This window comes from Poecilia mexicana, unplaced genomic scaffold (genome assembly GCF_051168715.1).
Source record: "Poecilia mexicana isolate PSO_F unplaced genomic scaffold, ASM5116871v1 scaffold_15, whole genome shotgun sequence".
In the NCBI taxonomy this organism is placed as follows: Eukaryota; Metazoa; Chordata; class Actinopteri; order Cyprinodontiformes; family Poeciliidae; genus Poecilia; species Poecilia mexicana.
This window is the reverse complement of record NW_028263384.1, coordinates 24,794,842-24,809,523: the sequence shown is the minus strand read 5'-3', so window position 1 is coordinate 24,809,523 and position 14,682 is coordinate 24,794,842. Positions and strand designations below refer to the sequence as shown.

General features: G+C 38.5%; 2 protein-coding genes and 1 non-coding gene across 5 annotated transcripts in view; all 3 read left to right on the top strand.

Moving 5' to 3' along the window:
* arid4b (AT-rich interaction domain 4B) overlaps positions 1–9,485 on the top strand; it is a 52,160-nt gene extending 42,675 nt beyond the window's left edge. For all 3 annotated transcript variants that reach the window (XM_015007790.2, XM_015007786.2, XM_015007789.2), the window contains 6 exons: positions 1,208–2,302; positions 2,886–2,999; positions 3,565–3,675; positions 4,133–4,357; positions 5,466–5,612; positions 5,710–9,485. In XM_015007790.2, coding sequence (XP_014863276.2) covers positions 1,208–2,302; positions 2,886–2,999; positions 3,565–3,675; positions 4,133–4,357; positions 5,466–5,612; positions 5,710–5,861 — 1,844 coding nt within the window. In that variant the 3' untranslated portion in view covers positions 5,862–9,485. The remainder of the gene's footprint in view (positions 1–1,207; positions 2,303–2,885; positions 3,000–3,564; positions 3,676–4,132; positions 4,358–5,465; positions 5,613–5,709) is intronic.
* A 1,315-nt stretch (positions 9,486–10,800) lies between these two features.
* On the top strand, positions 10,801–14,350 carry tomm20a (translocase of outer mitochondrial membrane 20). Its single transcript, XM_015007798.2, has 5 exons — positions 10,801–10,992; positions 11,294–11,340; positions 11,421–11,502; positions 13,487–13,629; positions 13,870–14,350. The coding sequence occupies exons 1-5, from the start codon at positions 10,869–10,871 to the stop codon at positions 13,912–13,914; spliced, it is 441 nt and encodes a 146-aa protein (XP_014863284.2). The 5' UTR covers positions 10,801–10,868; the 3' UTR covers positions 13,915–14,350.
* On the top strand, positions 13,663–13,796 carry LOC148155371 (small nucleolar RNA SNORA14). Its single transcript, XR_015765550.1, has one exon. It is a non-coding gene; the product is annotated as a small nucleolar RNA SNORA14 (small nucleolar RNA).
* Positions 14,351–14,682: the final 332 nt, after the last annotated feature.

Sequence of the window (14,682 nt, the reverse complement as noted above, 5' to 3'; positions counted from 1 at the left end):
CTGCAAGGACCAGCCAGCTGTTTCTTGACAAGTTGAAGAAAATCCATATCATTTCAATACATCAACAAAGTTCTAACATAATTCTGTCTGGAAATTCAGACACTTTTATTACTTAAAAAAAAACAAAACACAATTTCTGTGCCGTCTGGAATTTAGTTCTTGCATTTTCCCAGTCTGGATTGGTTTTCGAAAAAAATAAAAATGCACCATCGGATGTGCATTTTACTTTCACAATAATGGTTTTTCTTTTCAATTTTTTGTAACATAAAAAAAAAAAGGAAGGAAGTGAAACTCAGTAACTGGTGTTACAACAGTTCCCACTTTAGCTTAAAACATGATGGGTCCTGGATTCTCCTGTATTTTTCTAGCCACTTTTTTTTCCATCAGAAGGGGTAAATCAGATGGCTGAAACTTGGGACACAGTTGGGTTCTGGAATGGATAAAGCAAGCATTAATTAAAACGTAAATTATTTAGAAAGACCCTGATCACAACCGTTTTGGAAATGCGCTTAAAGCTTGATTCAATACAGAATTACCAATACTGCCACAAAGAGCGGTCAGATATCCTGGCAGAACTATGAAGCGTCATAATTGTTGCACAGCATGTGGCCAATGTGCAACTTACCAAGAAACATTTATAATAGTGGTTAGACCTTGTGTTGGGTAAAATAAAGTCACAATTCAAACTTGTTTGCCCCATTTTTGTTTTTTTCAAGTCATTGAATTGGTCCGTAGTTGTATATTTATTTCCACATTGGTAAAATAAATTATTGAAAGCACACAATAATTTACATTCATGTCTGAACTGATGACTGTATTTTATCTTTCTGACCATGACTTATTGTTTTTTTGAATATGTGCAAAAAGAAATACTCGAACCATGAAGCTTAATATCAAAACTTTTATAAATTCAATGGTACAAACTCATCAGTATTCCCATTCTTATCCAGTTACATAATCTTACATTCATTACATGTATATTCCACACATATAACAACTAACGCCATATTCAATAGTTAGCCCATCAATGCAGTTTATATTTAATTTTAACTACAGTGGATGAATAATCATTATTTCTTTCAATGTCACCAGCATCAATAACAAAAACGCCAACAATAATTGACTAATGTACATTAAATCCAGTAACTGTGAACTTCTCCTGTCTTCCGACTTATTCTTGAAGATAACAGAACTTTTCGTCTTGCAGCTTCCGAGATGTCCACAGATGAGAGCGAGTGTGAGGATGAGGAGCAGGAGCACGACGAAGAGGATCAGCCCAGCAGCAGCGCCATGCGAGGTCCGACAGAGCCGCCACAAGCCTCCGAGCGCTGGGAGAGCGGCGTCCCCTCCGAAGGGTCCAAAGCGTCCTCCGTCTCCGGGAAGAGCCTGGACGCTGCTGGCGCAGAAAGCCCGGACGTTGGGAAGCGCAGAGGCCAGCCGGAGACGGAGAGAGAGGCGAGCACCAGGAAGAGAAAATCGGATGGTGCCGCCGAGAGGAACACGAAGGGTCTATCCAAAGTAAAGACCAGGAACACCAGGAGTGCCGACTGGTTGCCGAGTGGCTCACCTCGGAAGCTGGAGGACAGGGGGGCTCTGTCCAGCAGCAGCTCAGAGGACGAGAGCGCAGCGCAGGCCGACATCCCGGCTGAGGAGAACGAGCGGAGCCGCGCCAAAACCAAAGGTTCCCCTTCCAAGAAGTACAACGGCATGAAGGAGAAGAGCAAAGCCGGGAGGCAGGCCGGCTTCTGGGAGATTCCCGAAAAGAAGGCTAAGCCATCTGGGAATGCCGAGGAAAAGGCACCAGCTGTTCGGCCCAAAGGACAAAAGGACGTGTGGTCCAGCATTCAGGCCCAGTGGCCTAAGAAAACACTGAAGGAGTTGTTCTCCGACTCGGACACGGAGGCAGCCAACTCTCCTCCGCCCCCCGTCCCATCGTGTCTGGATGAATCTGGGGCGGACCAGGAGGCGGGACCCGAGGACGAAGGCTCCGAGGAACAGCTGGAGAACGACAAGCTGCAGGAGTTTCCCAGCAGCGGGAGCAACTCCGTGCTCAACACCCCTCCTACAACGCCAGAGTCGCCCTCCGGAGGAGGAAGCACGGTGGAGGAGACTAGTCAAGCACCGCCTCCTTCTCCGCCTTTGCTGCCTCCCGCCTTACCCTCAGAACCGGTTTCCCACGATCTGCCCCCAGATCCGACTCAGGAGGAAGCAGCAGGGGGACGCAGCGAGACGGACAGCAGCACGGTGGAGGTGGAGAGTCTGGGCGGAGAGCTGCAGGAGCTCCCGCAGGATGACGGCACAGGTAGGCCTGTCCGATAAATGATAAATCAATTAATCGCACAATAAATTAAACCTATCGACCTCATTTTAATTATCGGCTTTACCGTTTCTTCCTGTCTTTTTTTTCTTTCTGTTGATGACACTGAATGAAAAAAGGCTCAGCTCCACTGACCCTCCCTTCCTCATTTCCTTAGTGTAATGTCCAGCGCACACTACACGAGTTGTTGGCGGACTGTTGGCCCATTTTCAAAACCTGACAGAAATCCTAGGTATAACGGTTCGATCGGGTTCGTAGTGCCCTGTGGTGTCCAGCAACATGGGCACAAAGTAATGGCTACTAGTCCAGTTAACTAATTTTAAAACCAGGTATTAATCAGTGCTTTACTATAATCTACCTGTGACGATCCATGGCGATCCACCGTCCACCAACTCCTCCCCTTGTGATTTCTATATTCTTTGCACGAAATGTTGAATAAATAGGAAATCACATGCATTATTAGTCATTTCCATTAAATCAGTGTCAAAAGGTCTTGAAACAATATTATCATTTATCGCAATAATTTTTTAGACAATTAATCGCTCTGCAAAATTTGTTATCGTGACAGGCCTAGGCACAGGTTCCCCCTCCAAGGTTTACGACGTCAGCCTGTCTTGCAACAGCAGCAGCAGCCTAGAGCTGAGCAGCAGCAGCCAGCAGGACAACGAGCAGAAGTCCAAAGGTACAAACGCCGCTAAACCTGTGGTCTCAAACTCCAGGCCTCCAGGGACAGAGTCCTGCAACTTCTAGTTTGTTTTCATTCCTGATGGTCCCGTAGAATCGGTTCGATTGGGGACCAAAACTGCAACATTTGTTATATTGTTAGCTGCTGTGTTTTGCTTTCACAGTGCAATGTGTCAAAGAAACCAAACCCTTAAATAAACCTGTTCCCCCTTACCGCCTGTGGTGGCACTGCACCAAGAACTACTGTAGGAAATAACACAAAAACCTCTAAGAAGACATGGACCCAATTTCCTTCTTTACAAGATGTAAAAAAAATTTGCAGTACCATCAAATTTTTGTCTTTGGTAAAAGACCGCAAGCCATTTCTCCCGCTAGTGATAGACTCACGTGTGTGTTTTGGTTGTATTTACCCAGAATGCCCTGCTCTGTAGTCCATTTCCTGCATTTGGAGAGGTCTTCTGTCATGCTTTGAGACCACTGTCCTAAATCCTTCCTTATATTGTTACTCTTATTTAAAGTGAACTGCTGAGAAGTTGAAATCTCTTTTCTAAATCTGTTTGTAGCATCTGTGAGTCAGAAGAGGCAGAAGGAATCACAGACAGGTGGAGTCTCGAAGAAACACAAGCCTAACCGCAAAAGCCTCGGTGTGCCTCCCAAAAGGAACAGGAAAGCAGGTAGGAGATAAGAACCGTCTGAGTTTAAATGTAATCTGAAGAAGTTTGGAAAAATAGTCATGAAAAGTTAGCTTTATGCTGTTTCTATTTTTGAAAATGTGCCCCCTTTTTATCATTTCATCAGGTTAGCAAAGTCTGTAGATCACTAAGATTAGTCCAGCTTCATCCATCCATTTATTCCATCCATCTTTTACTTAATTCATTCAAATAATTTATCTCTTTTTCACCTATTCTGTGCATCCCTCCATCTAGTGTCTGTATCTATCCATTCATTCATTCATCCATCCAGCAGTCTGTTCTTTTCATCCATCAATGTCAGCCCAATTCTTTCTCCATCATCCATCACATTCATTCAATCATTTATCCATTTCTTTCTTGTATTTCCAGTTGACTTTCTTTCCATCTATTTGTATTAATCAACAATTTTTTTCCTTTCATCTCTTCATGTCTTCCTCAGCTAACAGCAGTGACAGCGAGGACCAGTCTGTTGTCGAAGGCTCGGCCAAATCGGCCGCCTGTAAGAACACTTCATCAGACCTGAAGGCCGCCGCGTCGCCCAAGTATCACGGCCGATCCCCGCCCTCCAGCCATAAATACCACAAGCAGGGAGACCCCGATCACTCCCAGCACCGAGACAGCCATGGAAGATCGCCGCGCATCTACAAATGGAGTTTCCAGATGTGTAAGTAAAAGTTTCCTGACCTCTTTCAGTTTTTCATTTAATGTACCTTCTGGAGCCTCTTAAAAACTTTGACGAAAATTTATAAAGAAAAAGTTTTGAAAATTCTGAAGTTTTTTATTTTTCAGCTTGATTTTTTTTTTTTTTTCTATGGAATAATTACATTTCATTTCCACAACAAGGTGACACTAAAAGCAGGAACAAAATTATTGCTCTTTAGAAATCATAATAGATTTCCTGTAGTAGATATTTATCAAAAATTATAAGATGTATTTTAACAAAAGATAAGGTAATATTTGTGGCTCTAAACTTGTTTTATTTAGTAGAGGGGGTACAAATGCAGCTGCACTTTTCAGATTTTAAGCTGTAAAGATGTTTAAGATTATGTATCATTTTCCTTCTTTGTGTTGCACAGCAAAAACTCAAAATCTTACCAAGTATCTTTGGTCTAGTTTCTAGTGGAAATATCTTAGTACTCTTTAAATAAGGAAAAAGTAGGTCACAAGTAACTTGCCTTAAGCTGTTTGTAAGTCAGTAATTCATTAATATTGATGAAAAATTATTAGTTATGAGTAAAATAATCTGCCAGTGGAAGAGGAAATTTTCTCATGTTGTAAGTTAAAATGTCTTGTTCCACTGGCAGACTATTTTGCTTAATAGACAATACTTTTTCATCAATATTAATGAATTATTGACTTAAAACAAGCTCCTGTTTCTGGCTGAAAACTTACTTGTATGTTCGTTTTGTCTTATTTCAAATGTACAAAGATATTAGCACTAAAAACTAGACCAAAAATACCTGATTTTGTGTTTTTGCAGTGCAAGTCCTGGAATTCCACCATGCTGCAACTTTTGGATACATTCCTTCTTTAGTACACCCAAATTAAATGAATGGTTAACTACCAGGCATTTACTAAACTTGCTGATGTTCCAAGGAGGAATTTCAGCCGTTTGGTTCAGGTTTGTTGGAGCAGGAATGCATGAAAAGTTGCAGGACGTCGGCACTAGACGATAGACATAAAAATGCGACAGGGTTCATGGAGTGTCGGTAATTAATTATCAAGGCACTGTACTTTGTGTTACTAAACTCATTTGTTTTGTTTCCACTTAGCTGATCTGGAAAAGATGAGCAGTCTGGAGAGGATTTCGTTTCTTCAGGAGAAACTGCAAGACATCCGGAACCACTACCTCTCCCTGAAGTCGGAGGTGGCCTCCATCGACAGGAGACGGAAACGCATGAAGAAGAAGGAAAGAGAAAGTAAGTCAGCTCTCTGAATCTCTGCTGGGTCAAAATACAGGGGAAATAATAAAAAAAAAAAAACACTTTCTAAACTTTTCTTTTTTCAAACCTTAAGGTGCAGTGGCCGCTTCCTCCTCCTCCTCTTCCTCTTCTTCACCATCCTCCAGCTCGCTAACAGCAGCAGTGATGCTGACGCTCGCCGACCCTCCAGTACCATCTTCGTCGTCCTCGTCTCAGAACTCCGGGGTATCAGTGGAGTGCAGGTGACAGGACGAAGCCGCGAGGAGCCACCGCACCAAGCACTTAACCAGCACCCCGAGGTCGCCGCCCCCTTTCCTTTTCAGCAGGATGGCGAGACGGACCTGACCGGTTCTCCGCCGCTGCTGGGGCACAAAGAACCGGACGAGAAACAAGCACTATTTTCTACTGACAACTGTTTCCTCGGTAAGCTATCCGCACTTAAGTGCACTTTTACGAAGATTGTGTTAAAGGAGAGGGAGGTTGGGGGGGTGAAAATTGTCAAAAAGATTATCTAGATTTCACTTTAGCGCTTTGTTTCTTTTTAGGGCTGGGCGATGTGGTTTAAAAATAAATTATGCAATTTTTTTCATACCAAATCCAATTTCCAATTTTACAAAAAGAAGAAATTACATAAAATACTTTCCAAAAATGGCTTTTATTTCCTTCTGTGATGCAGTCGGGCCAACCTATAAGCTTTGTTTAATTATGAGAATATAGTCATAATTTTTGAAGAACAAAGACGCAATTTTACCAAAAAAAAATCTTAAAATTACTAGAAAAACAGTTTTTAATGAGAAAAAAACCTTAAGTTATCAGGATATGATGTGACCACCTCATGTTGTGTAGTTCTTTCTTCAAAATGCACAGATGTTTGCACATTTTAAAGACATGCTGTTTATAATAATTTATTACTTCTTAAACTTATAGCACTAACTTTGCAAAATGCTTAGTGTTCCTCATTTTATCTGTAAAATGATGGTACACGTTAACGGTGTCTTCTAGCCTATCTAGTACTAGATAGTACTAGTGTCCTTTTATCTTCTAAAGATAAAAGATTCCTCATTTTACATTTAAAATGAGGAATGTTAATAAAATTAATACCTTATTCTTCTAATATTACGACTTTATCCTCATAATTTAAAAAAAAAAAACTCTTGGCCTGATTCTGATATTTTGCCATAGGATTGAAATTAATTCAAAGTCCAAGTAAACAGAAGCAGTAAAACATGCCTGTCAAACAAAATGGCCGCCCTGGGAGTGCTGACATCACTCTGAACTATTGAAACTGAAGGAGAGCACATTGGTAAAGAAAAAAATCCAAATTTTCCAAAAATTCAATTAATCGATACAATTGATTTATCGTCCAGCCCTATTTCTTTTTATCGAGTTATTTTCTTTACAAGCAATAATGGCTTCCATTCGTTCGAAGTTGGTATCGAAACATTTCCGCTCCGTTCTGCGGATCGCCGCCTCTCTGGCACTAAGGGCAAACAAAACGTCAAACACATTTCTCACATTTCTCTGTCCACGCTCTTCATCTGAAGCGCTCCGTTCTCGCGTGCAGGAGGAAGGAGGAGGTTTCCGCCCAGCTCATCTAACTCCACCAGATGCAGATGGAAAAATGCAGTAGTGCCTTTTGCTCTTTTTGAGAATGACGGTCCGTTTTCTAAAAAAAAAAAACTAAAAAAAAACTACCCAACACACTGACGAGCGGCTTGTGAGTGAGCGGCCAGCGAAGGGCTACATCTGACGGATGCTTTCAATGTGTTTGAGAATCTACTACTGAATACTCATCCATCTTGGGTATCACTGTGGAGTGATGAAATCGGTGAATGATCACTTCATCTATTTTTTTTTAAAGCCTGTCTGCTTTAATTCGTCACGTTTTCTCTCAGTCCATTAACTCTCCTGCCCTTCCGTCTTCGCTGAAGATGTGACTCTGCAACTGCATCAAACTAAATACAGCTGCATCCCATTACATTAGAATATAATCAAAAGTTTGATTTATTTCACTGTATAGATTCATTTTGCTCAGAGTAATATGTTTTTATACTTTAGGTGATTCTGGCTTGCAGCTATTAAAACACTAAAATTATATAAGACCGATAAAAATGGATTTTTAGTGCAGAAATGTTAGGTTGTGACCTACAAAAGTTAATTGCTGAAGAAGCTGTTCACAGGGGGGTTTTATGCAAACATATCATTGGAAAGTTTTGTGGAAGGAAAATGTTGAAAAAAAGGGGATAACTGAAGTCTTATGATTAAAGATTTTTTTTCTTTTTGAAGCTCTTTTTGCATGAATTACTGTGTTCAACCTGCTGCACTGCTGAGGTGTAATGGCGACTTTCGTCCCGTCTTTAATTGTCTCCCTCTTGACAACATTGATTAGATTCTTTGAGGTTTAGGTCAGGTAAATCTGTTCTCTAATTAAATAACCAGGTGTTGGTACTTTTGACAGTGTAATCGGGTTAGAAGTCATATGACACAGCACTCCAAATCATCTCTAGTAACTTTAAAGTGTGCCTTTTCTCTCAGTTTTTCCTTCCACTCAACTTTCCATTAATATGCTTGAGCATAGCAGCAGTCCACAGTTTGTGAATCTCCTCTAAACTCTTCACCATGCTTTACTTCATGATATTCTCAGTAGGCTTCTTTCCCTGCTGCTTGTACATCTCTTTCTATCACGGTTTTTCCTTCCACTGAACTTTGCATCGATTTATTTAGATGCAGCACTCTGTGAACATCCAGCTTCATACAATAACATTTCTGTATTAAAAAAACCTTTTTTTGGGGGGAGGGGTCTAATGGAAATGTTCAAATCTTTTGTGAAATTGAATATTTTCATTATTTGTAATCAATATCTTGAGCAAAGATAAATGTTTGAAAAGTTTTGCTCTGTAAGAAAACTAGAGTTTTTACCTGCCTTACTGTCATAAACAAACTTTTCAGTCATATTCTGATTTATTGAGATGCACCTTGTATTTAAGTACTGCCTAAAACATTAAAAACAAGAGTCCAACATTTGCAGTATTTCAAATATGAATTTTTACATTTTTTTTTTGCCACAGTAAGACTTTTCTGATTTTACTCTTGAACAGTAACAGTATGCAGGCCTGTTCTCGTCATCGTCCCTACAGAAACCGTTCCCTGTACTCCGAGCAGAATAAAGGTAAAGGTATTGTAAATGTGCATTTATATCACAAAGTGACGTTTGTGTGAACATTTCTAACGACATCCCTCTGGTGTTTTCCTTTGTATAAATCCCCCCCACTGTATGATATCCCGAAGTTACATTTTTGTCCAGCACTTGTATGTAATTGTATGCTTTTGTTATACATTTGTATATTGAGAAGTGTTTTGAGTCGAGCTATTTAATATCTTGCACTGTTAATAACATGTACTTTTCTGTACAGACAGTTTTACGGTTTTAACTGTAGTCAGAGTGTAAATACTGAGGGTTAGAGCATGTTTATTCTCCATGAATTAAATTTTTTTCTTTCCTTCCTTTATGTTCCGCTCAGTCCAAATCCTGATTGTCCTTTTGTATTTTTCCTCTTTTTTATTTTATTTCATTTTTTTTTATTTCATCTTCTCTGTAGTTTGTATTTTCTTTAGTCTTTGTTTGATTTTGCTTGTTAGGGAAGAATTATGGTGTTGGATGCGGCTGAACTGTTTTCCAACAAAACTCGGCCTGAAGCATCGTAGATTAAGACACAGTAAAGGAGCTTGTCTGAATAAAAACAAATAAATAAATAAAAAAAGCTCTGTAGTATTTATTAGGCTCATCTGATGATGGTCATTGTGTAATTTATTGTAAAAATGTAAGCAAAGCAGAAGCCTCTGTTTGAAATAAATGCCATAGTTTGTGAAGTGTCTGTCTTTTGCATCAGTTTATTTATAAATATTTATAAGTATTTTGCATTTCAAGTGTCAGAAATATGAAACATTAATCTGAAGATGACAATTTCCCCCATTTTTATAAGGTTTTGTAATTATTCATTAAATTATGTTGACTTATTTAGTCTATAACTGTGAATTTAGTTTTACTGGATATACATAAGTTACTTACACTTATGTTATTACTTTAGCAAGGTTTTTTGTCACTAATCCATCCTTTAAATAATCATACTTTCCTTCCAGCCTCATTGCATCGTTTATTCAAAAGAAGTGCCCACTTAAAAGAAACTAAGGATTAACGTGCAAACAAAACACATGACGTCTGTTGGATTGTTTCATGTTGATTAGATTTTACAGCAGATCTAATTTTGCCTTTCAGCTAAAGAGTAATGAGCTTTAAAAAATTAGCTTTTGATTGCTAAGTGGATCGTATTGGACATGCTCTCCTGTCAGGAAATACGGCACTTAATTAATCTGCAGGTTTGTGAAGTAATGACTCTTTAAGTGAATGGATTTATAAATGTAAACTTTAATTATAGGCTGTCAGATTACCAGCTCCTAGCAGAGGCTTGGTGTTAAACTGAGCAGATTTGAAGCTGATAAACATAGATAAGGGAAATAAGTCAAAAACATCACACATTAATTTGGATTTCACAACAGACCTTTCTTTTATTACTAGAAAACTGACATACTTATTTTTAATCGAGTTACAAAAGACTGGAAGGGCTGTTTTATTTAGGAGAGATGGTATCTCAGGGCATTGTAACATTTCATTCATTGAAGCAGGTGTAAAAAGGCATAGATTAATTCTATCTTAAATTACATTTTTAAATTTCAATATTGTAATACTCATTTACCCATTTACTGTCTTTAAATTAACATTTAGCTTGCAAATCTGTCACATTATAACGCCAAACTTCCTTGTGCTTTACTGGGTCTTCATGTGATGATACACCAGTGCAAAGTATTGCTTAATTCTTAACTTTAACAAAAGTCCTAGAATGTTTTATATAAATATGTTTTATATGTAACAATTTGAAAACTATGCTGTGTCTTTATTTGTTGTATTTTATTGTACATCCTGCTCAGTCAACACTTTTACAATTGTACATTTTTGAGCATATCTACCAGCTCAGAATAAGCGTCACAGAGAAACTCCCAACAGGTGGTGCCAAAATTTATAATTCCAAATAAATAAATAAAAATTTTAAAAAGTCAACAGCGCCATGTTTGTAGGAGACGAGCGGAAATGACCTTGTCCTGTGGACGTTACGTCTGACGTCAGGTGGTTCGTATTTCCTTTCCGTCACAGTGTGCTAGTAGCTAGCCGTGCTTGTCCATGAGCGGTTTTTAAACATGATGAGTGGCAGGACGAGTGCGATGGTGGCCGGGATGTGTGGGGCCCTGTTCGTCGCGTACTGCATTTACTTTGACAGGAAGAGACGGAGCGACCCGTTGTTTAAAGAAAAGCTTCGTGAACGTAAGTTTTTATACCGACCGTGAAGTTGTGCTAGCATCGTTAGCATCATATAGCTAGCTGCAGCCCGCAAGGACACCGCACTAAAAACTCTACATACACTCTCCCCCATGATAGATATTTTCTATATTCAAGATGAGAACGAGATGAGAACATTGTTATACATATTAGTTTCACATGTGAGATAGTTTCGTAATTAGACCTGGTAAACCTGATTTAGCTTTAGTCTTTCTAATCCTGTAACCACGTGTTTTCCAGTTTATTTAACTCAATTCGATCAAAAAAACTGTTTTCTTTCTCACAGGTAGAAGAAAACAAAAAGCATCAAGCGAGAAGACGGGAATGGCAAATGTGAGGCGTTTGTGACACTGTTACTAAATCAATTATGTCTTGACTATAAAATGGGTGATCTTGGACTGTTTGCTGTGTAGTTGCCTGACCTGAAGGACGCAGAAGCCGTTCAGAAGTTCTTTTTGGAAGAAATCCAGCTGGGAGAAGAGCTGCTGTCACAAGGTAACACTTCATCTCACATTACGATTTTATTAAGCTTACATTTCTACCTCAGTTTATAGATTCTACATCTAATCAAATCTTATTTATCTAAATCTCATGAAACACAAAATGTCCAACCAAAATCTCAAGTTCTAAAACATGTAAAAACAAAAATCTCTTAAATTAGGTGTTTTCATCAATTGCTAAACAACTTGGTCCAATACATTTCCAGATATGCTCCGTCCACCCACCAGGCAACATTAGCTGCATTCCCATTGACCATGTACTTGCACAAATTGGAATTACAAAAATAAATTTGCCTAAGAAACGTGTCATTTTCGAAAAATGTGAGTTATTCCACTAAGGTACTTTTGTCTGTTTCGAAATTGGTATATTTTGCAAAATTGCAATGGAAACTCTTTTTTTGCATCACACAATCATGTGATCAACAACTCGATGTTACTGCTGGCAGAAAAGATGAATAAAAAAAGACAGGAAGTAGTTGGAGGAAGATGGCGTAGCATGTGAGATGTGTATCCTTTTAGTAGTTAAAGCTCCAAAATGGAGACAAGACATTGTAATGAATGAAAAGAAAAGTCAGAAAAATGTTGATTAATAGTCATTAATATTGTCATTGCAAGCTTGAAGTAGAGGCTGTCCTATTCAGATTCAGTTGCATATATTCCAGTTCGATTCAGTTATAGTGGGGGTTTAAAAATTCAGATATTTTTTTCTTTTGCTAAAATGTTGAGCCCAGTTGCTTTCCATTATGTCAAGTTGCAACAGTCTTTTCTCCTGACAGGAGCAGAATCAATCTGCTGAAACCGATTGCAGTTTGAGAGGACAGAGCAAATCCAGGAATAAAACAACAGAAGGAAAGTTTTAGGAGTTTATTCACTAATGTTACTAATTAACATTAATCTTAAACAGATTTCTAATCCATCGAGTAAATGAGTGTTGAACAAGTATGCCAGGAAAATCTCCAGCACCTCGGGTGCAAGCTTAAATCTGAGATTCACTGATCAGTTGGAAATGATCTCAACTTGAATTAAATCATTTTGTGCTCATCATAATTGTCAGCTCCACACTGCTTCGTTTCTCTGAGTTACAGTTGGATATCAGTCAAACTTGAAAATCTGCAGGATTCACGCTCTGCACACCAGTCAGAATTAAGCAGATGGATCTAAAATGTTTAGTCTTTATCTTAAACCTTGATGCAGCTTGTTAATGTTCAGTGTGTGGTGGAAACATCATGATTGTAATGGTTGTCAGTGTTGCAATATTTAAGAAATTGCCAAATTTATTGAGCTATTTGTCAGTTTTGAAAAGCGAACCATAACTCAAACTGTTGAATAAGTGGTCAATATGCAGATCAGATTTATATACAAGATATAAAGCTGCTAATTCAGGAATTTGTGATTAAATGCAGCTGATGTTCGCTTTCTTTGTCACAAGAAACTCCAATTGATGTTTAAAAACTCCCAAAACTGCCAGGATAATTAGCTTTACTATCTTATTCCGCTGTATGTTCAGTGAGGGCATCAATAAATTAGAAAATATCATTAAATACAGTTACTGTTTGCATTGCAGTGATAAAAATCACACTTCTTTATGTGACTTTAATAAAAAAATGTTTTATAAATGGTTTGAGAGACTCAGATTGCTGTCATTTAGTCACAGACATACAGTTACCTAAATAATAAGTAGTTCTTATTGTAACTTTTTTCTCTTTATCACAACAGTTCCCCAAAATATTGTAATAAAATGTTACATGTATGTTTACAATTCCTTGGGATGATTTATAAAAAATGTGATTCTCATTAAAAATGGCTGCCACAAGTTTGAGATGAGAGCAGATTAGAAATCTGAAAGGTGAAGCAGGTTGTCCAAAAGTTTTTATCCTTTTTTGTTTTCAAAATGTTATTCTTTCTGACTGCATTTTTTGTTGTTGTTGCCTAATATGATGACCTTTTGTATAATTTCCCTCCTCTTCACTTCGACCCAGGTGAGTTTGAGAAAGGTGTCGACCACCTGACTAATGCAATCGCGGTGTGCGGTCAGCCGCAGCAGCTGCTGCAGGTCCTCCAGCAGACGCTGCCTCCGCCCGTCTTTCAGATGTTGCTCACCAAACTGCCCACAATCAGCCAGGTGAGACTCTTCTTCCCGTCAGAAACGGCGCTGCAGCATCCTTAGAAAACCCCTCAGTCGCTTCTGTAGCTTCTGGGACAAGAAAGGGTGCAATATCAAACTTAGAACCATCCAAAGCTGAGAGCAGAGTCACTGTAGCTCTTTGCTATTTCACCTCTAAGACAGAAATACATTGAAAATAACATAATATATAATTGAACAGCTTTATAAGGTGTTAATTTTTTTTGTTTCTGTTTTCAGCGAATCATCAGCTCCCAGGCTTTATCAGAGGATGACGTGGAATGAATGTGCAAACGAGTTGGAGACAAAATTGCTTTTACTTCTCCTTAAAAGGGTTTAACGGTGATTACCGCAGCATTGTTGAAAATTGAAGACTGTTGTGACTTATCAGCCCAAATACGACATACTTTACGATATTCTGGAGTCTCTCCTCACTCTCATCAAACATTGTTTTCTAGTCGTTTTGTTTGTTGTTTTTACTCAGTGTGTTTTTTGTTTTGGTTGGAGCATCATGGCAATAGTAATATATTGAATTAAAGTAGACAATTTGTCGTATGTTGCTATGAGTATGACATTAAATTTGTCTACAGGGAGAAGAAGAAAAAAAACAAAGCGTGTTAATTTCTGTGAAAATGCGTTGGCATTGTTGATTTAATGTTATTTTTATATTCTAGTCTGTCACCTATTTGTGTAAAACTCCATAATAAAACATTATAACAAGTTTCTGACTGCAGTGGCTTTCTATTACTTTTTTCCACCTAATCTGGTGATATTCTACTGAAAACAGAAGCTGGTCTGCATAAACAAAAAGATGCAATAACCAGATGGTGGAACTACAACCTCGACTACAACTTGTTAAAGCATTCGGTTTTCTTCACTTCACACTTACCCATCAAATAATCTGAATCTGATTAGGATATGTCAAATATTGACTCATTTACATCCTATTAAGTCAAGGTTTGCAGAAAGTTGATGAAAGGATCATCCAGGTTGGAAAGTTTTTGAGAAATTGGTAAAAAGGCAAGACAAACTGGGTTTGTGTTCAGTCAGACT